Source organism: Oncorhynchus masou, chromosome 29 (genome assembly GCF_036934945.1).
Source record: "Oncorhynchus masou masou isolate Uvic2021 chromosome 29, UVic_Omas_1.1, whole genome shotgun sequence".
Taxonomy (NCBI): Eukaryota; Metazoa; Chordata; class Actinopteri; order Salmoniformes; family Salmonidae; genus Oncorhynchus; species Oncorhynchus masou.
The window spans coordinates 74,272,751-74,292,500 of record NC_088240.1 but is presented as its reverse complement, the minus strand read 5'-3'; the positions used below and the strand labels follow the sequence as shown (position 1 = coordinate 74,292,500).

Sequence of the window (19,750 nt, the reverse complement as noted above, 5' to 3'; positions counted from 1 at the left end):
CTCCAATCAAGTTGTGGAAACATCTCAAGGATGATTAATGGAAATAGGATTCACCTGAGCTCAATTTAGGGTGAATACTTTCCCAAACCACTATATATATAGTATTCACCCCCATTGGCATTTTTCCTATTTTGTTGCCTTACAACCTGGATTTAAAATAGATTTTTTGGGGGGTTTGTATCATTTGATTGACACAACATGCCTACCACCTTGAAGATGCAAAGAAACACAGATCGGACAAGTAGATGTGCAATGGATTATGGTCATTGTAGTTAATGACCAATTCCCCCTGTATTTTCTGTATTCCTCAATCCCTGCTTGCTGTCCCAACTACACCTCTGTAGAAGTAGGCAACAAAGATCGGGTCCCTCTCTTCTAGAATGTGTAGGAAACTGTTCCTCTCCTCCTCACTCCATGACTCAAACTCTTGGGTCCAGAGACGCAGTTGGCACTCAAAGATATTTGGTGGGCTGTCCTTAACCTGTAGCGTATTGAGCGACTCAGAGGGTACACACATTCACTGGCTCAGCGTCCCCAAAAGGTCCTGCAGAAACTGTTCCCTCTAGGCAGTGCCCCAGCTCAGGAACCATCTCAACACAAAGCTGCTCCTGAAGAGTTACGTAGGAGAGTGGCAGGGGCTCTCTGTCTGTTGCGGAGTTCAGAGAGTTACAAGAGAGGTTCTCCGAGAAGGAAGGCACGAAAAACTGGTACTGACCAAAAGTCTGCCAGGCGAAGACGAACTGGACTGTGTGCAGCGCCAACCAGGCAAAATGTGTAGAATTGCAGAAAATTTGATTTACATCAGCAAAAATGTATCTCTGCCCCATGGCAAAACGAGCAACAAAAAAAATTTGTATGAAATTTGTAATAATTTTTTCAAAGTTCTCTCCACCCCATGGCAAAATGTGTTGAACTGCAGGAAATCAACTTTAAAACATACAACCAAATCTCACTTAGTGCCCCCAAAAAGGCTAGAGCTGGCCCTGTGTGTGTGTGTATGTGAGTGTGTATGTATGCGTGCATATACGTGTGTGCGTGCATATGTGTCATTCCACCCACAGATCCTTATGTCCCTCACAGAAGTCCTATGGCCGTCCCATCCCTGGGTCTATTACAATAACACAGTACCTGTGTGCTCCCACCCAATGGGACTTACACACCGACACAGCCCCAACACTGAGTGGCCATAGCACAGCATCAGCCAGCCACTGATGAGAGTGGGGGAATGTGTGTGTGTCCGTGTGTGAGACCGTGTGTGGGACCGTGTGTGGGACCGTGTGTGGGACCGTGTGTGTGTCCGTGTGTGAGACCGTGTGTGGGACCGTGTGTGGGACCGTGTGTGGGACCGTGTGTGTGTCCGTGTGTGAGACCGTGTGTGGGACCGTGTGTGGGACCGTGTGTGAGACCGTGTGTGAGACCGTGTGTGGGACCGTGTGTGGGACCGTGTGTGAGACCGTGTGTGGGACCGTGTGTGGGACCGTGTGTGAGACCGTGTGTGGGACCGTGTGTGGGACCGTGTGTGAGACCGTGTGTGGGACCGTGTGTGGGACCGTGTGTGGGAAGGCCAGTTAAGGGCCTTCCTTTCCTTTCCTTCCAGTTCTCTGCCACCAATGACTGGAATTAATTGCAAAAATCACTGAAGTTGGAGACTTATATCTCCCTCACTAATTTTAAGCATCAGCTGTCAGAGCAGCTTACCGGTCGCTGCAGCTCTACACAGCTCATCTATAAATAGCCCATCTAACCAACTACCTACCTCATCCCCATATTAGTTTTTGTTTTTCTGCTCTTTTGCACACCAGTATTTCTACCTGCACATCCTCATCTACACATCTATCACTCCAGTGTAAATTGCTAAATTGTAATTACTTCGCCACTATTGGCCTATTTATTGCCTTACCTCCTTACTTCATATGCACACACTGTATACAGATTTTTCTATTGTGTTATTGACTGTACGTTTGTTAATCCCATGTGTAACTCTTGTTGTTTTTGTCGCACTGCTTTGCTTTATCTTGGCCAGGTCGCAGCTGTAAATGAGAACTCGTCCTCAACTGGTTAAATAAAGGTGAAATAAAAAAATAAAAAAATGAAGGTTATAGCAGACAAAGGGTGTCAGTGACAAGAAAAGGACAGAGAAGAGAGGAGGAGAAGAGCTGTTAAGAGGCAGTGATTGTGACCATGAAGAAAGGGAAGGATTGAGAGATGGAGAGGAGGAGTGTGTTAAGGGTGAGGGAGGGCTGTACGTTACCTCGGGGGTCCGGTGCGTAGCTGGGGGTTATGAGGAGGGTGATTGGGTGGGAGGTGGCGTGATGGGAGGTGGGAAGGACCATGGTAGTGACAGACACATTCTCTATAACAGACAAGGCAAGGATAACACACTATACTCTACAAGACAATCATAGTTTTCTATGAAAGACAGGTTCTAGATCAGTGGTCACCAATCGGGTGAGAGCCATCGACTGCTCGATCTCCAAGGCCTTCCTAGTCGATCAGCAATGTTTTCTGTAAAAAACCCAACGATAAAGCCTTTGTTTTGCACTGTTGTCAGTAGGTGCACTTGATTCAGCAGCCCTAGCTCCGGAAGGCATTTTCAACCATGTCATATGTCTGCAGGTATAACTCCGCCTACCTGGTGGGCCCAGGGAGATTATCAAGTACACCTATAGGCCTACCACTGGCCAATCAGATAGCTCAGAACACTGTCTGCAGTTTCCTTGAGCCATAGACTATAAAAAACAAATCTCGAATGCACATCAAATTTGATATAGTAAAGATTTCAAAACTTTCAAAACCATGACAAGAGAGAGACTCAACGAATACAGCAAAGAGCTGCTGTTTTTATGAGTAAGTTCATGTTTAAGTTGTTATTCAGCCTGTCAACACTGTTCAACACTTTTATATGCCATAAAATGTGCATTCTCCCTACTTCCACTCACGCTACAACCAGCACTGCAGTTGCAATGAAGGAGTATAGAAGTGTTCCGATAAGCTTCCGTTTATTATTATTAGTGGCTTGTGGCTTTTTTAATATCAAGGAATATTTCACATTCTCTGGACATAGGAGTAACAACATGATTTGGGTCATGAGGCAGAAATAATGCAGTGCGACTTGAGTTTCGCCATCAGCTGGAAGACTGTGTCCTGTTTTCTCAGCAGATTGAGGGAGATCTGAGGGAGGGAGAGCGGAGGGAGGGAGAGCGGAGGGAGGGTGAGCGGAGGGAGGGTGAGCGGAGGGAGGTTGAGCGGAGGGAGGGAGAGCGGAGGGAGGGAGAACAGAGGGAGGGAGAGCGGAGGGAGGGAGAGCGGAGGGAGGGAGAGCGGAGGGAGGGAGAGCGGAGGTAGGGAGAGCGGAGGGAAGGAGTGCGGAGGGAGGGAGAGCAGAGGGAGGGAGATCGGAGGGAGGGAGAGCAGAGGGAGGGAGAGCGGAGGGAAGGAGTGCGGAGGGAGGGAGAACGGAGGGAGGGAGAACGGAGGGAGGGAGAGCGGAGTGACGGTGAGCGGAGGGAGGGAGAGCGGAGGGAGGGAGAGCAGAGGGAAGGAGTGCGGAGGGAGGGAGAACGGAGGGATGGAGAACAGAGGGAGGGAGAGCAGAGGGAAGGAGTGCAGAGAGAGGGAGAATGGAGGGAGGGAGAACGGAGGGAGGGAGAGCGGAGGGAGGGAGAGCGGAGGGACGGTGAGCGGAGGGAGGGAGAGCGGAGGGAGAGCGGAGGGAGGGAGAACGGAGGGAGGGAGAGCGGAGGGAGGGAGAGCGGAGGGAGGGAGAGCGGAGGGAGGGAGAACGGAGGGAGGGAAAGCGGAGGGAGGGAGAGCGGAGGGAGGGAGAGCGGAGGGAGGGAGAGCGGAGGGAGGGAGAGCGGAGGGAGGGAGAACGGAGGGAGGGAGAGCGGAGGGAGGGAGAGCGGAGGGAGGGAGAACGGAGGGAGGGAGAGCGGAGGGACGTGTCGGTGAGTCGTGTGAAAGGCAGCCTCACCGCTGCTCCCTCCCTTCCCTCAGACTGACCATCAGATGCAGGCCATCAGTCCAGTAATACAAATAAATACATTATTATGTTTACTCAGCTGTGCCTCAACACATGATCTATTACAAGTGTGATGATATACCTACATTTTAAAATATAATTTCAAAATGGTCTGCAGTGATAATGTATTGGGCCTATAGCCTACAGCACAAACCTCATTGATACAGAACTTGTTTTAATTGGTTAATGTTGCATAGGTTTATGTTTTTAAGTCATGTTTTTTAATTTTTTTTATCTGAGAGGCCTCCCGAGTGGTGCAGAGGACTGAGACGCTGCATTGCAGTGGTAGCTGTGCCACGAGAGATCCTGGTTCGATTACAGGCTCTGTCGCAGCCGGCCGTGACTGGAAGACCCATGGGGTGGCACAGAATTGGCCCAGCGCCGTCCGGTTTAAGAGAGATTTTTTGCCGGCAGTGATGTTCTTGTCCCATCGTGCACTAGCGACTCCTGTGGCGGGCCTGGTGCAATGTACACTGACATGGTCGCCAGGTGTGCAGTGTTTCCTCCGACACATTGGTGCGGCTGGCTTCCGGGTTAAGTGGGCATTGTGTCAAGAAGCAATGCGGCTTTCCTGGGTTCTGTTTCGGAGGACACATGGCTCTCGACCTTCACCTTTCCCGAGTCCGTACGCGAGTTGCAAGACTGTAACTTACCAATTGGATACCATGAAATTGGGGAGAAAAATAGTATAAAAAAATAGGTAATAATAATCTTAGCGGTAGATCTTGAGTCAGAAAAGGTTGGTGACCACTGTTCTAGATGGTATGGTTACTACAGACATATGATCTCCTATGACATACATTTCTATAGAGTAGTAGCTAGGGAGACAGAAGACATTGGCAAATGACATCGACACATTCACTATAAAACAATGGTTGGGATGCAGACATATTTTCTACCATAGACACATTGTCTATGACTCAGTAGCTAGCGAGACAGAAGACATTGTGTTTGATGGAAGCATTCTCTGTGGAACAATGTGTGTTGTGTTGGGACAGACACATTCAATATGAGACAATAGATTGGATACTGACACAATGGTAAGGTAAAATGCCTATTGAGACAGTGAGGGTACAGTTAAGTGGTTTTAAGTGACTGATACAGTTGGATTGAGTGAGAGGCTGGGAGCACGGTGTGTGTGTGTGAGTGTGTGTGTGAAACACTTCATCAAACTGTCCATTTGAAACAGCAGGGTGCAGTAGAGATATGTTTCATCGAACCACTGTGCGCCTCCTGCCTTCATTCACTCGTCCACATCCTCCCCCTATCCTGTCAGTGTCCAACCTCAGCTTTCCTGTCACTTACTGTATGCAACACACAAGTGTGTGTTTGCATCATCCATGTGGGTATGCATACATGTGAGAGAGAGAGAACTTAAAATGGTTCTTCGGCTGTGAGAGAAAGAGTTGACAAAGGAATGGGTCAGTATGTGTGTGTGTGTCACCTGAGGCAGAAGGATTAATGGGCAGGGTCAGTCGGCTAATTAGTTGTACACTGATTCATATCTTGACCATCAAAACTACATTCTGGGAAGACATATAAATAATGACTTCTCTACCTCCAACATCCTCTCCTCTCTCCTCCAACATCCTCTCCTCTCTCCTTCAACATCCTCTCCTCTCTCCTCCAACATCCTCTCCTCTCTCCTTCAACATCCTCTCCTCTCTCCTCCAACATCCTCTCCTCTCTCCTTCAACATCCTCTCCTCTCTCCTTCAACATCCTCTCCTCTCTCCTCCAACATCCTCTCATCTCTCCTCCAACATCCTCTCCTCTCTCCTTCAACATCCTTGCCTCTCTCCTCCAACATCCTCTCCTCTCTCCTTCAACATCCTCTCCTCTCTCCTTCAACATCCTCTCCTCTCTCCTCCAACATCCTCTCCTCTCTCCTTCAACATCCTCTCCTCTCTCCTCCAACATCCTCTCCTCCAACATCCTCTCCTCTCTCCTCCAACATCCTCTCCTCTCTCCTTCAACATCCTCTCCTCTCTCCTTCAACATCCTCTCCTCTCTCCTTCAACATCCTCTCCTCTCTCCTCCATCATCCTCTCCTCTCTCCTTCAACATCCTTTCCTCTCTCCTTCAACATCCTCTCCTCTCTCCTTCAACATCCTCTCCTCTCTCCTTCAACATCCTCTCCTCTCTCCTTCAACATCCTCTCCTCTCTCCTCCAACATCCTCTCCTCTCTCCTTCAACATCCTCTCCTCTCTCCTCCAACATCCTCTCCTCTCTCCTTCAACATCCTCTCCTCTCTCCTTCAGCATCCTCTCCTCTCTCCTTCAACATCCTCTCCTCTCTCCTCCAACATCCTCTCCTCTCTCCTTCAACATCCTCTCCTCTCTCCTTCAACATCCTCTCCTCTCTCCTTCAACATCCTCTCCTCTCTCTACTCAAATCTCCCTTCTTTCCCTCAGAGGCGATCCTCCTCAACCTTAATCACTCTCCTCTCTCCCACGCACTCTTTCATTCCGCTTCCACATTCCCTTGTTCCTTTTCCTATTCCACTCCTCTATTCCACTCTGTCTCTCTCTGAAGCTGATTTACTATGCGGCTGTACAGCCAGTCAGCACAGCGACAGACATCCTCCTATCATATTGTTATTCTGTACACTCGCCACTCAGACACCTATATTCACGGCTGTTTCCCATTTGCATGTTGAAGTTGTTGTTAACGATGTTTCTCTCAAATATCATTCCTTAAACTAGAGAGATAAAACACTCACGTATGATTGAACATTCCCTGTTTGTGTTTTTCTGTTCCGGTGCTGTAGTAGGCTATCCGACACTACATTGACTTTCTTACTGCCATTAGAAGACTGTGCAGAGCCACAAGGGGGAATACACCACCTGGGATTCAGGTTTTTCACCTAATCTTTCCTGTTTCTCCTGCCCCTCCCCCTCTCCCTCCCCCCACCCTCTCCTAACCACCCTCCCTCCCCTCACCCTCTCCTAACCACCCTCCCTCCCCCTCTCCTAACCACCCTCCCTCACAACCCCCCTCCCTCCCCCCACCCTCTCCTAACCCCCCCCTCCTAACCCCCCTCTCCTAACCCCTCACCCTCACCCTCTCCTAACCTCTCACCCTCACCCTCTCCTAACCTCCCACCCTCACCCTCACCCTCTGCTAACCCCCCTCCCTCACCCTCTCCTAACCCCTTACCCTCACCCTCTCCTAACCCCCCTCCCTCACCCTCTCCTAACCCTCCCCCCACCCTCTCCTAACCCCTCACCCTCTCCAAACCCCCTCCCTCACCCTCTGCTAACCCCCTCACCCTCAACCTCTCCAAACCCCCCTCCCTCACCCTCTCCTAACTCCCCTCCCTCACCCTCTCCTAACCCCTCACCCTCTCCTAACCCTCCTCCCTCACCCTCTCCTAACCGCCCTCCCTCACCCTCTCCTAACCCCTCACCCTCACCCTCTCCTAACCCCCTCCCCCTCCCTCTCACTCACCCTCTCCTAACCCCTCACCCTCCCCCTCTCCTAACCCCCCTCCCTCACCCTCTCCTAACCTCCCACCCTCTCTCTCACCCTCCCTACCCCTCTCCTAACCCCCCTCCCTCCCCCTCTCCTACCCCAACACACCACCACCACGCCATCCCACCACACCACTACCACAATGCCATCCAACCACACCATGCCATCCCACCACAATGCTATCCCAAAACACCACCACCACGCCATCCCACCACACCATGCCATCCCACCACCACGCCATCCCACCACAACGCCATCCCAACACCACGCCATCTCATCACCACGCCATCCCACCACACCATGCCATCCCACCACCACGCCATCCCACCACACCATGCCATCCCACCACCACGCCATCCCACCACACCACGCCGTCCCACCACCACGCCTTCCCACCACAACGCCATCCCAGCACACTACCACCACGCCATCCCACCACAACGCCATCCCGCCACCCCATCCCACCACACCGCCATCCCACCACACCGCCGCCACGCCATCCCACCACACCGCCGCCACACCATCCCACCACATCGCCGCCACGTCATCCCACCACACCATGTCATCCCACCACACCGCCGCCACGCCATCCCACCACATCGCCGCCACGCCATCACACCACATCGCTGCCACCACGTTATCCCATCACACTGCCACCACGCCATCCCACAGCAACCCCACCACGCCATCTCACCACAACCACGCCATCCCACTACACCGTCGCCACGCCATCCCAACACACCACCGTTACACCATCCCACCACCACGCCATCCCACCACGCCATCCCACCACAGTGCCACCACGCCATCCCACCACACCACCACCACGCCATTCCACCACACCACACCGCCGCCACGCCATCCCACCACACCGCCGCCACGCCAGCCCACCACATCGCCGCCACGCCAGCCCACCACATCACCGCCACGTCATCCCACCACACCGCCATCCCACCACACTGCCACCACGTTAACCCACCAGTCTGCCAACACACCCACACCACGCCACGTCATCCCACCACATCGCCATCCCACTACACCGCCACCACGTTATCCCACAACACTGCCACCACACCCACACCACGCCATGTCATCCCACCACATCGCCGCCATGCCATCCCACCACACCGCCGCCACGCCATCCCACCACATCGCCGCCACGCCATCCCACCACATCGCCGCCACCACGTTATCCCACCACACTGCCACCACGCCATCCCACAGCAACCCCACCACGCCATCTCACCACAACCACGCCATCACCACCGTTACACCATCCAACCACCACGCCATCCCACCACGCCATCCCACCACAGTGCCACCACAGTGCCACCACGCCATCCCACCACAACGCCATCCCACCACACTATCCCACCACAACGCCATCCCAACACACCACCACCACGCCATCCCACCACACCATGCCATCCCACCACCACGCCATCCCACCACAACGCCATCCCAACACACCACCACCACGCCATCCCACCACACCATGCCATCCCACCACCACGCCATCCCATCACCACGCCATCCCACCACACCATGCCATCCCACCACCACGCCATCCCACCACACCATGCCATCCCACCACCATGCCATCCCACCACAACGCCATCCCACCACCCCATCCCACCACACCGCCGCCACACCATCCCACCACATCGCCGCCACGCCATCCCACCACACCGCCGCCACGCCATGTCATCCCACCACACCGCCGCCACGCCATCCCACCACATCGCCATCCCACCACATCGCTGCCACCAAGTTATCCCACCACACTGCCACCACGATAACCCACAGCAACCCCACCACGCCATCTCACCACAACCACGCCATCCCACTACACCGCCGCCACGCCATCCCAACACACCACCGTTACACCATCCCAAAACATCGCCATCCCACTACACCGCCACCACGTTATCCCACCACACCGCCGCCACGCCAGCCTACCACACCGCCGCCACGCCATCCTACCACACCGCCGCCACCCCACCACACTGCCGCCACGTCATCCCACCACACTGCCACTACGTTATCCCACCACACTGCCACCACGCCATCTCACCACACCCACACCACGTCATCCCACCACATCGCCGCCATGTCATCCCACCACATCGCCGCCACGCCATCCCACCACATCACCGCCACGTCATCCCACCACACTGCCACCACGTTATCCCACCACACTGCCACCACACCCACACCACGCCACGTCATCCCACAACATCGCCATCCCACTACACCGCCGCCACGTTATCCCACCACACTGCCACCACACCCACACCACGCCATGTCATCCCACCACATCGCCGCCATGCCATCCCACCACACCGCCGCCACGCCATCCCACCACATCGCCGCCACGCCATCCCACCACATCGCCACCACCACGTTATCCCACCACACTGCCACCAAGCCATCCCACAGCAACCCCACCACGCCATCTCACCACAACCACGCCATCCCACCACACCGCCCCACGCCATCCCAACACACCACCGTTACACCAACCAACCACCACGCCATCCCGCCACGCCATCCCACCACGCCATCCCACCACAGTGCCACCACGCCATCCCACCACAACGCCATCCCACCACACCATCCCACCACCACGCCATCCCACCACAACGCCATCCCAACACACCACCACCACGCCATCCCACCACACCATGCCATCCCACCACCACGCCGCCACCCCACCACATCACCGCCACGTCATCCCACCACACTGCCACCACGTTATCCCACCACACTGCCACCACACCCACACCACGCCATGTCATCCCACCACATCGCCATCCCACTACACCGCCACCACGTTATCCCACCACACTGCCACCACACCCACACCACGCCATGTCATCCCACCACATCGCCGCCATGCCATCCCACCACACCGCCGCCACGCCATCCCACCACATCGCCGCCACGCCATCCCACCACATCGCCGCCACCACGTTATCCCACCACACTGCCACCACGCCATCCCACAGCAACCCCACCACGCCATCTCACCACAACCACGCCATCACCACCGTTACACCATCCAACCACCACGCCATCCCACCACAGTGCCACCACAGTGCCACCACGCCATCCCACCACGACGCCATCCCACCACACTATCCCACCACCACGCCATCCCACCACAACGCCATCCCAACACACCACCACCACACCATGCCATCCCACCACAACGCCATCCCAACACACCACCACCACGCCATCCCACCACACCATGCCATCCCACCACCACGCCATCCCATCACCACGCCATCCCACCACACCATGCCATCCCACCACCACGCCATCCCACTACACCATGCCATCCCACCACCACGCCATCCCACCACAACGCCATCCCAACACACCACCACCACGCCATCCCACCACAACGCCATCCCACCACCCCATCCCACCACACCGCCGCCACACCATCCCACCACATCGCCGCCACGCCATCCCACCACACCGCCGCCACGCCATGTCATCCCACCACACCGCCGCCACGCCATCCCACCACATCACCGCCACGCCATCCCACCACATCGCTGCCACCAAGTTATCCCACCACACTGCCACCACGATAACCCACAGCAACCCCACCACGCCATCTCACCACAACCACGCCATCCCACTACACCGCCGCCACGCCATCCCAACACACCACCGTTACACCATCCCACCACATCGCCATCCCACTACACCGCCACCACGTTATCCCACCACACCCACACCACGCCATGTCATCCCACCACATCGCCGCCATGCCATCCCACCACACCGCCGCCACGCCATCCCACCACATCGCCGCCACGCCATCCCACCACATCGCCACCACCACGTTATCCCACCACACTGCCACCACGCCATCCCACAGCAACCCCACCACGCCATCTCACCACAACCACGCCATCCCACTACACTGCCGCCACGCCATCCCAACACACCACCGTTACACCATCCCACCACCACGCCATCCCACCACAGTGCCACCACGCCATCCCACCACACCACCACCACGCCATTCCACCACACCACACCGCCGCCACGCCATCCCACCACACCGCCGCCACGTCATCCCACCACACCGCCGCCACGCCAGCCTACCACACCGCCGCCACGCCATCCTACCACACCGCCGCCACGCCACCCCACCACACTGCCGCCACGTCATCCCACCACACTGCCACTACGTTATCCCACCACACTGCCACCACGCCATCTCACCACACCCACACCACGTCATCCCACCACATCGCCGCCATGTCATCCCACCACATCGCCGCCACGTCATCCCACCACACTGCCACCACGTTATCCCACCACACTGCCACCACACCCACACCACGCCACGTCATCCCACAACATCGCCATCCCACTACACCGCCGCCACGTTATCCCACCACACTGCCACCACACCCACACCACGCCATGTCATCCCACCACATCGCCGCCATGCCATCCCACCACACCGCCGCCACGCCATCCCACCACATCGCCGCCACGCCATCCCACCACATCGCCACCACCACGTTATCCCACCACACTGCCACCAAGCCATCCCACAGCAACCCCACCACGCCATCTCACCACAACCACGCCATCCCACCACACCGCCCCACGCCATCCCAACACACCACCGTTACACCAACCAACCACCACGCCATCCCGCCACGCCATCCCACCACGCCATCCCACCACAGTGCCACCACGCCATCCCACCACAACGCCATCCCACCACACCATCCCACCACCACGCCATCCCACCACAACGCCATCCCAACACACCACCACCACGCCATCCCACCACACCATGCCATCCCACCACCACGCCGCCACGCCATCCCACCACATCACCGCCACGTCATCCCACCACACTGCCACCACGTTATCCCACCACACTGCCACCACGCCATGTCATCCCACCACATCGCCATCCCACTACACCGCCACCACGTTATCCCACCACACTGCCACCACACCCACACCACGCCATGTCATCCCACCACATCGCCGCCATGCCATCCCAACACACCGCCGCCACGCCATCCCACCACATCGCCGCCACGCCATCCCACCACATCGCCGCCACCACGTTATCCCACCACACTGCCACCACGCCATCCCACAGCAACCCCACCACGCCATCTCACCACAACCACGCCATCACCACCGTTACACCATCCAACCACCACGCCATCCCACCACAGTGCCACCACAGTGCCACCACGCCATCCCACCACGACGCCATCCCACCACACTATCCCACCACCACGCCATCCCACCACAACGCCATCCCAACACACCACCACCACACCATGCCATCCCACCACCACGCCATCCCACCACAACGCCATCCCAACACACCACCACCACGCCATCCCACCACACCATGCCATCCCACCACCACGCCATCCCATCACCACGCCATCCCACCACACCATGCCATCCCACCACCACGCCATCCCACTACACCATGCCATCCCACCACAACGCCATCCCAACACACCACCACCACGCCATCCCACCACAACGCCATCCCACCACCCCATCCCACCACACCGCCGCCACACCATCCCACCACATCGCCGCCACGCCATCCCACCACACCGCCGCCACGCCATGTCATCCCACCACACCGCCGCCACGCCATCCCACCACATCACCGCCACGCCATCCCACCACATCGCTGCCACCAAGTTATCCCACCACACTGCCACCACGATAACCCACAGCAACCCCACCACGCCATCTCACCACAACCACGCCATCCCACTACACCGCCGCCACGCCATCCCAACACACCACCGTTACACCATCCCACCACATCGCCATCCCACTACACCGCCACCACGTTATCCCACCACACCCACACCACGCCATGTCATCCCACCACATCGCCGCCATGCCATCCCACCACACCGCCGCCACGCCATCCCACCACATCGCCGCCACGCCATCCCACCACATCGCTGCCACCACGTTATCCCACCACACTGCCACCACGCCATCCCACAGCAACCCCACCACGCCATCTCACCACAACCACGCCATCCCACTACACTGCCGCCACGCCATCCCAACACACCACCGTTACACCATCCCACCACCACGCCATCCCACCACAGTGCCACCACGCCATCCCACCACACCACCACCACGCCATTCCACCACACCACACCGCCGCCACGCCATCCCACCACACCGCCGCCACGTCATCCCACCACACCGCCGCCACGCCAGCCTACCACACCGCCGCCACGCCATCCTACCACACCGCCGCCACGCCACCCCACCACACTGCCGCCACGTCATCCCACCACACTGCCACTACGTTATCCCACCACACTGCCACCACGCCATCTCACCACACCCACACCACGTCATCCCACCACATCGCCGCCATGTCATCCCACCACATCGCCGCCACGCCATCCCACCACATCACCGCCACGTCATCCCACCACACTGCCACCACGTTATCCCACCACACTGCCACCACACCCACACCACACCACGCCACGTCATCCCACCACATCGCCATCCCACTACACCGCCGCCACGTTATCCCACCACACTGCCACCACACCCACACCACGCCATGTCATCCCACCACATCGCCGCCATGCCATCCCACCACACCGCCGCCACGCCATCCCACCACATCGCCGCCACGCCATCCCACCACATCGCCGCCACCACGTTATCCCACCACACTGCCACCACGCCATCCCACAGCAACCCCACCACGCCATCTCACCACAACCACGCCATCCCACCACACCGCCCCACGCCATCCCAACACACCACCGTTACACCATCCAACCACCACGCCATCCCGCCACGCCATCCCACCACGCCATCCCACCACAGTGCCACCACGCCATCCCACCACAACGCCATCCCACCACACTATCCCACCCCCACGCCATCCCACCAGAACGCCATCCCACCACACCATCCCACCACCACGCCATCCCACCACAACGCCATCCCAACACACCACCACCAAGCCATCCCACCACACCATGCCATCCCACCACCACGCCGCCACGCCATCCCACCACATCACCGCCACGTCATCCCACCACACTGCCACCACGTTATCCCACCACACTGCCACCACACCCACACCACGCCATGTCATCCCACCACAACGCCATCCCAACACACCACCACCACGCCATCCCACCACACCATGCCATCCCACCACCACGCCGCCACGCCATCCCACCACATCACCGCCACGTCATCCCACCACACTGCCACCACGTTATCCCACCACACTGCCACCACACCCACACCACGCCATGTCATCCCACCACATCGCCATCCCACTACACCGCCACCACGTTATCCCACCACACCACGCCATGTCATCCCACCACATCGCCGCCATGCCATCCCACCACACCGCCGCCACGCCATCCCACCACATCGCCGCCACGCCATCCCACCACATCGCCGCCACCACGTTATCCCACCACACTGCCACCACGCCATCCCACAGCAACCCCACCACAACCACGCCATCACCACCGTTACACCATCCAACCACCACGCAATCCCACCACAGTGCCACCACAGTGCCACCACGCCATCCCACCACAACGCCATCCCACCACACTATCCCACCACCACGCCATCCCACCACACCGCCGCCACGCCATCCTACCACACCGCCGCCACGCCACCCCACCACACTGCCGCCACGTCATCCCACCACACTGCCACTACGTTATCCCACCACACTGCCACCACGCCATCTCACCACACCCACACCACGTCATCCCACCACATCGCCGCCATGTCATCCCACCACATCGCCGCCACGCCATCCCACCACATCACCGCCACGTCATCCCACCACACTGCCACCACGTTATCCCACCACACTGCCACCACACCCACACCACGCCACGTCATCCCACCACATCGCCATCCCACTACACCGCCACCACGTTATCCCACCACACTGCCACCACACCCACACCACGCCATGTCATCCCACCACATCGCCGCCATGCCATCCCACCACACCGCCGCCACGCCATCCCACCACATCGCCGCCACGCCATCCCACCACATCGCCGCCACCACGTTATCCCACCACACTGCCACCACGCCATCCCACAGCAACCCCACCACAACCACGCCATCACCACCGTTACACCATCCAACCACCACGCCATCCCACCACAGTGCCACCACAGTGCCACCACGCCATCCCACCACAACGCCATCCCACCACACTATCCCACCACCACGCCATCCCACCACACCGCCGCCACGCCATCCTACCACACCGCCGCCACGCCACCCCACCACACTGCCGCCACGTCATCCCACCACACTGCCACTACGTTATCCCACCACACTGCCACCACGCCATCTCACCACACCCACACCACGTCATCCCACCACATCGCCGCCATGTCATCCCACCACATCGCCGCCACGCCATCCCACCACATCACCGCCACGTCATCCCACCACACTGCCACCACGTTATCCCACCACACTGCCACCACACCCACACCACGCCACGTCATCCCACCACATCGCCATCCCACTACACCGCCACCACGTTATCCCACCACACTGCCACCACACCCACACCACGCCATGTCATCCCACCACATCGCCGCCATGCCATCCCACCACACCGCCGCCACGCCATCCCACCACATCGCCGCCACGCCATCCCACCACATCGCCGCCACCACGTTATCCCACCACACTGCCACCACGCCATCCCACAGCAACCCCACCACAACCACGCCATCACCACCGTTACACCATCCAACCACCACGCCATCCCACCACAGTGCCACCACAGTGCCACCACGCCATCCCACCACACTATCCCACCACCACGCCATCCCACCACAACGCCATCCCAACACACCACCACCACGCCATCCCACCACAACGCCATCCCAACACACCACCACCACGCCATCCCACCACACAATGCCATCCCACCACCACACCATCCCATCACCACGCCATCCCACCACACCATGCCATCCCACCACCACGCCATCCCACCATGCCATCCCACCACCACGCCACACCACCACAACGCCATCCCGCCACCCCATCCCACCACACCGCAATCCCACCACACCGCCGCCACGCCATCCCACCACACCGCCGCCACACCATCCCACCACACCGCCGCCACGCCATGTCATCCCACCACACCGCCGCCACGCCATCCCACCACATCGCCGCCACGCCATCCCACCACATCGCTGCCACCACGTTATCCCACCACACTGCCACCACGCCATCCCACAGCAACCCCACCACGCCATCTCACCACAACCACGCCATCCCACTACACCACCGCCACGCCATCCCAACACACCACCGTTACACCATCCCACCACCACGCCATCCCACCACAGTGCCACCACGCCATCCCACCACACCACCACCACGCCATTCCACCACACCACACCGCCGCCACGCCATCCCACCACACCGCCGCCATGTCATCCCACCACACCGCCGCCACGCCAGCCTACCACACCGCCGCCACGCCATCCTACCACACCGCCGCCACCCCACCACACTGCCGCCACGTCATCCCACCACACTGCCACTACGTTATCCCACCACACTGCCACCACGCCATCTCACCACACCCACACCACGTCATCCCACCACATCGCCGCCATGTCATCCCACCACATCGCCGCCACGCCATCCCACCACATCACCGCCACGTCATCCCACCACACTGCCACCACACTGCCACCACACCCACACCACGCCACGTCATCCCACCACATCGCCATCCCATTACACCGCCACCACGTTATCCCACCACACTGCCACCACACCCACACCACGCCATGTCATCCCACCACATCGCCGCCATGCCATCCCACCACACCGCCGCCACGCCATCCCACCACATCGCCGCCACGCCATCCCACCACATCGCCGCCACCACGTTATCCCACCACACTGCCACCACGCCATCCCACAGCAACCCCACCACGCCATCTCACCACAACCACGCCATCCCACCACACCGCCCCCACGCCATCCCAACACACCACCGTTACACCATCCAACCACCACGCCATCCCGCCACGCCATCCCACCACGCCATCCCACCACAGTGCCACCACGCCATCCCACCACAACGCCATCCCACCACACTATCCCACCCCCACGCCATCCCACCACAACGCCATCCCACCACCACGCCATCCCACCACAACGCCATCCCAACACACCACCACCACGCCATCCCACCACACCATGCCATCCCACCACCACGCCATCCCATCACCACGCCATCCCACCACACCATGCCATCCCACCACCACGCCATCCCACCACACCATGCCATCCCACCACCACGCCATCCCACCACCACGCCATCCCACCACAACGCCATCCCCACACACCACCACCACGCCATCCCACCACAACGGCATCCCGCCACACTATCCCACCACACCGCCGCCACGCCATCCCAACACACCACCGTTACACCATCCAACCACCACGCCATCCCACCAGAGTGCCACCACGCCATCCCACCACAACGCCATCCCACCACACCATCCCACCACACCATCCCACCACCACGCCATCACACCACAACGCCATCCCAACACACCACCACCACGCCATCCCACACCATGCCATCCCACCACCACGCCATCTCATCACCACGCCATCCCACCACACCATGCCATCCCATCCCACCACACCATGCCATCCCACCACCACGCCATCCCACCACAACGCCATCCCAACACACCACCACCACGCCATCCCACCACAACGCCATCCCGCCACGCCATCCCACCACACCGCCATCCCAACACACAACCGTTACACCATCCCACCACCACGCCATCCCACCAGAGTGCCACCACGCCATCCCACCACAACGCCATCCCACCACACCATCCCACCACCAAGCCATCACACCACAACGCCATCCCAACACACCGCCGCCACGCCATCCCACCACACCGCCGCCACGTCATCCCACCACACCGCCGCCACGCCAGCCAACCACACCGCCGCCACGCCATCCTACCACACCGCCGCCACGCCATCCCAACACACCACCGTTACACCATCCAACCACCACGCCATCCCACCACAGTGCCACCACGCCATCCCACCACACTATCCCACCCCCACGCCATCCCACCACAACGCCATCCCACCACACCATCCCACCACCACCGCCATCCCACCACAACGCCATCCCAACACACCACCACCACGCCATCCCACCACACCACGCCATCCCACCACCACGCCATCCCATCACCACGCCATCCCACCATACCATGCCATCCCACCACCACGCCATCCCACCACACCATGCCATCCCACCACCACGCCATCCCACCACCACGCCATCCCCACACACCACCACCACGCCATCCCACCACAACGGCATCCCGCCACACCATCCCACCACACCGCCGCCACGCCATCCCAACACACCACCGTTACACCATCCCACCACCACGCCATCCACCAGAGTGCCACCACGCCATCCCACCACAACGCCATCCCACCACACCATCCCACCACCACGCCATCACACCACAACGCCATCCCAACACACCGCCGCCACGCCATCCCACCACACCGCCGCCACGTCATCCCACCACACCGCCGCCACGCCAGCCTACCACACCGCCGCCACGCCATCCTACCACACCGCCGCCACGCCACCCCACCACACTGCCGCCACGTCATCCCACCACACTGCCACTACGTTATCCCACCACACTGCCACCACGCCATCTCACCACACCCACACCACGCCATCCCACCACATCACCGCCACGTCATCCCACCACACTGCCACCACGTTATCCCACCACACTGCCACCACACCCACACCACGCCACGTCATCCCAACACATCGCCATCCCACTACACCGCCACCACGTTATCCCACCACACTGCCACCACACCCACACCACACACTGCCACCACACCCACACCACGCCATGTCATCCCACCACATCGCCGCCATGCCATCCCACCACACCGCCGCCACGCCATCCCACCACATCGCCGCCACGCCATCCCACCACATCGCCGCCACCACGTTATCCCACCACACTGCCACCACGCCATCCCACAGCAACCCCACCACGCCATCTCACCACAACCACGCCATCCCACCACACCGCCCCACGCCATCCCAACACACCACCGTTACACCATCCAACCACCACG

General features: G+C 59.1%; 1 protein-coding gene and 1 pseudogene across 3 annotated transcripts in view; both read right to left on the bottom strand.

The window, feature by feature from the left end:
- LOC135520510 (cell adhesion molecule 4-like) overlaps positions 1-19,750 on the bottom strand; it is a 237,282-nt gene that overhangs the window by 9,308 nt on the left and 208,224 nt on the right. For 2 of the 3 annotated variants that reach the window (XM_064946112.1, XM_064946114.1), the window contains exon 7: positions 2,252-2,353. The exons of the other annotated variant lie outside the window; for it this stretch is intronic. In XM_064946112.1, the coding sequence (XP_064802184.1) occupies positions 2,252-2,353 (102 nt within the window). The remainder of the gene's footprint in view (positions 1-2,251; positions 2,354-19,750) is intronic. 3 annotated transcript variants of the gene reach the window in all.
- Positions 160-760, bottom strand: LOC135521235 (uncharacterized protein C14orf119 homolog; annotated as a pseudogene).